This window comes from Mesocricetus auratus, unplaced genomic scaffold (assembly GCF_017639785.1).
Source record: "Mesocricetus auratus isolate SY011 unplaced genomic scaffold, BCM_Maur_2.0 Super-Scaffold_100004, whole genome shotgun sequence".
NCBI classification, from domain to species: Eukaryota; Metazoa; Chordata; class Mammalia; order Rodentia; family Cricetidae; genus Mesocricetus; species Mesocricetus auratus.
The window spans coordinates 7202363-7209636 of NW_024429189.1; the positions used below are offsets into that span (position 1 = coordinate 7202363).

The 7274-nt window shown below is 55.8% G+C and overlaps 1 protein-coding gene across 1 annotated transcript; it reads right to left on the minus strand.

Moving 5' to 3' along the window:
• Positions 1–436: 436 nt before the first annotated feature.
• On the minus strand, positions 437–2974 carry LOC101832404 (NOTCH regulated ankyrin repeat protein). The gene has a single exon (XM_005083717.4). It carries the CDS (start codon positions 2611–2613, stop codon positions 2269–2271), a length of 345 nt encoding a protein of 114 aa, XP_005083774.1. The 5' UTR covers positions 2614–2974; the 3' UTR covers positions 437–2268.
• Positions 2975–7274: the final 4300 nt, after the last annotated feature.

The following is a 7274-nucleotide window of genomic DNA, read 5'->3' on the forward strand; positions in this document are numbered from 1 at the left end:
GGAGGGGCTGGCCCTCCACGGAAGCCTAGGTCTCCAGAGGGCTTTTGCTTGCCCAGAAGCAACTGGAATGTTCCCCCAAAATCTAAAGTGACCCCATCTTCCAGGACTGCAGGCTGGGTGGGAAACATGAAGAGCCATAAGCAGCCATTGCCCCGGGGGAGGTCTCAGCCACTCTGCCAATACTAGGGAGTAGTTGGGACGCCAGCTCCGGGAGCTCCCAAGGTGGCCAGCACTTGCAGCACCAAGCACAGGCTGGCATCCGGGTTCCCAGAGGACCCTGCGGTTGACCTGGACTTGACAGCTGAGTTACGCTGAGCTTTGCCCAGCTCTGTCTTTACATTTACAAGCCAAGCTTCCATCACCCATCTAGTTGAAGACAGCGTGCTGCGGCCCAATCTTCATCCCCACGGAGGGTATCCATGACTTGTGCCAAAACTAAGAACCAATGTTTTTTTTTTAATATAAAAAGACCAATGAAAAATTTATTTATAAATTTTTCACGATGGGCTACAAGTCTATATCGTACGCTCAGGGGTGTGCCAGACTTCATACAGACAGGAGACCAAACCAAGACCCATTTGAAGCTTCGACATTGGCCTAGGAAGTCTTAACATTAATTAACATAATTAAAAAGGCATTTGCATGTAGAAAAAACATACAGAACTCCTTTGAAGTAATCTGTGCTTGTCTGCCAGTTTCATGACATTATCACTGTTCTTCCCACACTGATTCCTAAAAGCTGCAGAAGGACCAAAGACTATGACCGGGAGGGCGGCACAAAAGGCCTCCACCCACCTGTGTCCTCAAGTGCTCCCCATTTTTGCCCGTAGGGTCAGCAGCACTTCTACGAAGGGGAAACCTCATTTAAATTTGAATAATTCAGCCTCCCTTTTATTTCCCAGGATCAAAACAACAAGGGGTGTGGGGTTGCATAGAAAATTGGAACCACAGAAACCAGGAAGTCTCCTTTCAGGGACAGCAAGTGAGGCTCCAGGGTCCTTGGCGCAGCCCCTCCCTCATGGCAGGATCCTCAGATCATAATGGGATCCTGGAGCCGGGGCCGAGAAAGGGCACCACAGCCCTACCACTCACTCAGCAAATAGCGTGAGAGATTCACAGTCTTTATAGGAATTTTATAAAAATATAAATATGGGTACACAACAGCCTTCACAACGCTGGATACAACGCCCTTTAAAATTGGGTTTATAACCAAGATTCAAAAAATATACCTAAAACTTGGCTTAAAATATGTTAACATTTTATATTGTCATAAATGTTATGACACTTATTTAATCGTGGCAAATTCATTTACTTTTTTAAAAAAGTGTGCAACCAACTATTAACTATAATAGAAGTCACTAGGAAAGAGCAACATCCTCTCAAAATCCCCACGTCCCAGCCACGCAGGCTTCAAGGTCCCGCTGGAACTTAGCTAAACCAGCCGGTGCGGGGAATGGTGGCCTCTCACGAGAGGGGGAAGGGAGACTGATCCTGGGCTCCCTAAACTCACTCAGAATCCAGGGAGAGGAACGAAGGAGAGAGGTGTTGAAGGAAGATCAGGGATTTGGGGAGGGGGTGGCTAGCAATGGGAAAACCATAGGGCTAGGCGGTATTTTCAGTGCAACCAAGAAATGGTAGACTCAAGTTTTTAGTTTTAAGGAAAAAAAATGCATCTTTCTCCCATAACCACGCACAATATTTCCAAACAAAAAACTCAGGCGCACAAACTTCACCCACAAATATACACACACGTGATAAATAGTTTAGGACATCAGGAACCGGGAGTGTCCCCTTCCTCGCGCGAGGGCGCGCACGCAGATGGTAGAGCCGGGTAGTGGCTGTTTGGCGACCGCCAGCGGCGGGAACCGCACTGCGGGCGGGCTGGTCGCACGGGCGGCGGTGGGAGCGTTGAGTCCGCCCGCGCCTTTCACCTTCCGGAGAAAACATTTCAAGCGGAGGATCCGGTATCTCGGGATTCCGAAGTCTCCCGGTGTGAGACTCAAATTTCAAAATGGGCTGGAGCCTGCGCCCCACCCCCACCCTCGAGGCGGTCGGGGGCCGTGGGAAGGCTCTGGGGCCCCGCGAGGCTCCGAGGACTGCCGAGGGGAGGCGCTGTCTGGCAGAGTCGAATCCTGGGGGCCACCGGACGTGGAGACCTAGCCCGATTTCCACGCGGGCCAGCAAACCTGGCGCACACCGAGGTAGTTGGCGGGAAGGTACAGCAGAGAAGACGCGGGCGAAGGTCAGGGTCCGGGGTCGGGGTGGGTATCACCGGCCGCTGGCCGCGTACTTGGCCTTGGTGATGAGATAGAGCACGATGTCCTGGTGGCCCCCGAAGGCGGCGATGTGCAGCGCGCTCCAGCCGTCGCGGTTGGCTAGGCGGATGTCCGCGCCGAACTTGACCAGCAGCTTCACCAGCTCCAGGTTGCCATCGATGACTGACTGGTGTAGTGCTGTCTGGCCCTCCGGCCCGAACGAGTTCACGTTGAACTCGCAGTTAGTCATGTTCTGCAGCAGCGACTGCAGCTCCTGCGTGTTGCCCTTGCGCACCGCTTCCTGGAAGATGCGCTGCGTCTGCGGCGCCGAGCAGGTGGACAGCTCGGCCTGGCTCATGCTGCCGCAGAGGTAGGACGGCGGGCCGCGCCCCGGCTCAGCGCGGGCGGCGGCTGCAGTGCGGGCCCCGGGCCGTCTCGGGGCGTGTCTCGAGGCACGCCTCGGCGCATGGAGGGCGCTGCGCCCCCGGGCCCCACACGCCGCCCCTGCGCGCTCCGGGCGCTCGGGGCCGAGGGCCGCCGGTGCGGGACCCCTGCTGCATCCAGCCACGCCCAGGAGGGCGGGCGACAGGGCCGGGTGCTGGTTCGAAGAGTCTGGAGCAGCCGGAGGCCGCGACGCTGGCAATCGTGGTGCCTTCGGGGTTTGGCTGCGCTCTTAGTGAACTCCACTTGCTTCCCTTTGCAAAGTAGTTCTAATTCGCCCGCCGCTTCCCGGCGTCTTTTACGGTCCTTATATTTGCATAACAATGGACGCTCTTGACGCGCACACTGGGGCACTCTCGATTGGGCCGTGCCCACGTGGGGGCGGGGCGGAGGCGGGGTCGTGCAGCTCCACGGCAAACGACAGGGGGCGCTGGTCTCCGCCAGCCCCAGACGGGGTGGTCAGGCGACCGACCTCAGGGTTTTTCCAGCGCTGCTGCCGCATCCTGGGTCCGCTTGCCCCGGGGTATATAAGCTCCTCCGCAGTCTTCCTTTTCCTTCATAGATCTCGGGAAATACGAGTTCCTCGCGCTGCCACTCCGGGGCCTGGACCTGGCACTCACGGGTGACAATTCCATGGACCGCTGGGTTGCGTAGTCCTCCACCACTGTGGTCCTTTCTACTCCAGTGGGACTTTCCAGGCAGCTTGGGGAGCTCTTGTGTTTGGCCTCATCCGCACTGATGAAAGGCGCTCCATGCTCCAAGCCATCCAAGTGTAGGGGTTCCTTTCTCTTCCCTTTCTCCTCTCCAGAAAGCTGGGACAGGCTCGCGTTCAATCTCTGTGTTATGGTGGGCAGTCACCACCACTCCTCAGTTCCTGTCGGCATGCACAGCGCTGGCCTGTAAGGGGGTTTTGAAACGACTAATTTCCAAACCATAGGCTCCACATTTTGTGGCAGGAGGCAGGAGGCACTCGTTGGTGCAGGCTGGGGAGGCTCCACATTTCCTCATTATGTTTTACAGCTTACAGCTTCGCTGTGGTTGCTGAAAATTAAGGAGGAATGATCTTAAGACTTGACAGAGCAGGAGGCAGGGCACGCCACGGCTTGATTTCTTCTGAAGCCTAGCCGGGAATTCCAAGCAGGCAGCCGTAGGCCTCAGCTGAGGAGACCACCCTGCCAGGCTCCATCTGGGGGAGCGTCTTTTGGTGGGTGCTTCTACCCCAGACTCAGAACTGTATCATTTTTACCAGGGCATGCCCCCAACCCTACTTTGTGTTATGGGAACAACTATAGCTAAACTAAATAGAGAAAGTAGGCAAATGTCCCCCGGGACTGTCCATCTTTGGCCAGTTACCTTTAGGCCTGGCTAACTTTCTTTTTTTTTTTTCTCAAGACAGGGTTTCTCTGTGTAGCTGTGGCTGTCCTGGAACTCATTCTGTAGACTAGGCTGACCTCGAACTCATAGAGATCTGCCAGCCTCTGCCTCACGAGTGCTGGGATTAAAGGCTTGTGCCACCACCGCTGGCCTGGCTGACTTGTTTAAGGGACACACTTTTCTGGTAGCCTGAGATCTGAATCCCTTGTATATGCAGTTTGGAGACCTCACTGGTCTCCCAGAAATCCACAGTATTGGGTTCGGCCTATTTGGTCCCCTGTCCCCACTTTATGCCTCACTGTTCCAAGACCTCAAGGGGAACCCTTAAGGTTCTTCCCACTGAGCAGGTAGACTGAGGCTCAGTTGGGGATACTGACTGGTATCTTGATGCTGGATGTGTCCTAACACAGAACAAGGTGGGCATGGAGAAGAGGGCGTTCTGGGAACAGTCAGGAGGGCAGGATCTGCTTCCTGTTTGGCCCATGGTTGCATGCATCTGCATAGGGCTTGGGGACATTAGACAGGCAGGAGACAGAAGCTGCACCTTGGGGCAAGCAGAGCCCTTACTCTCACCCAACCCAGGGCTCTTTATTTTTTGGGGGGTGGTTTCGAGACAGGGTTTCTCTGTGGCTTTGGAGGCTGTCCTGGAATTAGCTCTTGTTGACCAGGCTGGTCTCGAACTCGCAGAGATCCGCCTGCCTCTGCCTCCCGAGTGCTGGGATTAAAGGCGTGTGACACTACTGCCAGGGCTATCTCTTGAAGGTGAATGGGTCCCCAGATGGGCCCCTTCCTAGGTGAGCTCCAGCCTGGCCTGAGGAAGGGCATCTGAGATGCTTGCCCAGTGCAGAGCCTGGGAGAAAAGTCCCATCGACATCCGCAGCAGGCGGCAGACAAAGGGACCCTGTGTGAGCTCAGTGTGGGAACTCGAGGCAGCCACCACAGGGGCTGTGAAATCAGCGGCAGCCCTGGTGAGAGCCGGATGGTTCAGCTAGTTCTGGCAGAACAGCAAGGCTGGTGTGGCAGTCCTATTATGGTAAAAGCCTGTCCTGAGGAACCTCTGCCCTGTGTCAGGCTCAAAGGACAGACAGATGTGCTAGGCCTGCCACCTCTGTGCAGCTGAGATGGGGCCCTGTGATCAGCGTCCTGAGGGACTTAGGTGATGGCTGCAGGATCCCCTCCTTGCTCCTGTTGCTTCCCCGTGGCTGTGGGCTGGCCCACACCCATGCCTTCCTGTAGCTGTCTTGTAGGAGGATGGGCTTGGGATAGCCTGTGGGGCATTTGGTTTCTAGTAAGCACTGCCCAAGTGTTTCCTGGAGGACACTTCCAAAAGGTGGACATTTGTTCCATGTTATTGAAGAGAGGGAGGGGAGGGGGACTCACAGAAGGTCTGAGGGGGCCCGGCATTCTGCCCCAGTGTTTGTGACGCTGGCTTGGGATTTAAGGAGACCCCATTCTGGCTGTGATACTGAACCCTGACCTTTAGTCCCTGAGTGATCCTCAGGATGCTGGTCCTGGAGCATCCTGACCACCATCTTCTCACTCCTGGAAGGCAACAGTGGGCAGGGCACCCTTCTCCCTCCAGGTACCCCCTCCCTTCTTCCATAGATGGGTGCTTAGCAGTTGGCAGCTGTGAGAGCAATGCTGTGAAGGGGTAGCATGTACCACATTCTGGAATCCCTGCTGGGGAAATCTGGGTGGGGTAGTCCAGGCGATCTGAGAGGCCATAAGAGAACAGCACAGGCGGGGGGCAGCTGGCCAAAGCTGGGCCAGGCCTGCAGCCACCTTAAAGGCACCGAGCAGGGGAGGGAGGCCAGTGGGCAGTGGGGGGCGGGGCTTACAGCTAATTCATTAAAATGTGTTGGGGAGCGTGGGAAAGAGGAGAGCGTTTCTTCCCAGCAGCCCAGACACCTGGTAGAAGACAGAGGATAGGAATCAAATAACAAACACTCAGCTCCAGCCAGCCGGCAGAGCAGAGGAAGGAGGCCGGGCAGGAACTGCAGCAGACAATCGCTGTGACCAGGGCTCCTGCCCAGGCCACTCAGCATGGCAGGCCAACACTGGGCATCATAGCTGCCCTGCCAGCACCGTGACTGTCCTCAGTCCTTGAGGCAAGCCGTCTCTGCATCTGAAGAAGGCACATGGCAACTGGCCTCCTATGTTTGGAGCTTGCTTCCAATGCCTGAGCCTGCTTGGGGCAAACAGCCCCAGAGCCCTCGCAGTGGCCAGGGTGGAGGTGTTTCATAGCAAGTAAGCCCTGTGCCTAGAGGCAGCAAAGGGGAGGCAAGAGAGGGTGAAACCCTTGGGGCAGTGGGCACGGCTGTCCTGAGGATGGCCCTTGAGCAGGACCTGGCTTGCCCTGGTCAAAGTGGACAGCATGGTGTTCCTCTCCTCCCATTTTGCCTTTGGTGCTGTAGCTGTCCAGGACACAGATGGGCTGGGACACAGATGTTACCCCCTTGATGCTTCCTTGTAATCCTAGAGTGGGGAAATGTGGTCCCAGACAGGACATAGAGCCAGGAGAATCACTTCTAGAGGCAGCATGCCAGCTTTCATCCCCTTGATCTGTCTGATGCCCGGCTCCTACTCCAGCAGGTTGAGTGGAGGGTCTGGCCTGGAGGTGGCTCAGAGGGACACTGAGAATTGCTGCAGTCCCTTTGCCCATCTCTGAGCCCAGCTCTCCTCATTTATGATACCTCAGCTGGGTTTCCTGGGCCTGAATGGGCTGGAATGCAGCTCCCAGGCACATCCGGGACAGTGGCATGTTGTAGCCTCTTGGGAGACCCCAGGTAAGCTGTTGCAAGGGGAGTGAGCAGACATGATCCTAATACCACACGTCTAGGTCTATAGGTATTCCCCGTTCTAGGCAGAAATAGCTCTCAGGACCTGTTGCCTGGCGGCATCTGCTAGGTTCTTCAGCCAAATCTGAGCTGGTTTCCGCTTGAGGCAGGAAGCAAAAAGGAAAGGGATGTGAGCAAGGGGGCGGAGGTGGCGCATTCCTGGGGAGTGAGAAAGGAGGAGGCTACTATAACATCAAGTGTGCTGGTTGCAAGCTGACGGCTTGTAGGAACCTCCACCCTGGGTTTTCTCTTGGTTCCCTTCCTTCCTTCCCTTTAGTTCCCATTGGCTTTCCTACTTCTGGGATCCCTGGCATCAGCGCTCTCAGACCCTTTAGGGTGTCTTCCTTAGAGAGCAGAGGCAGCAACA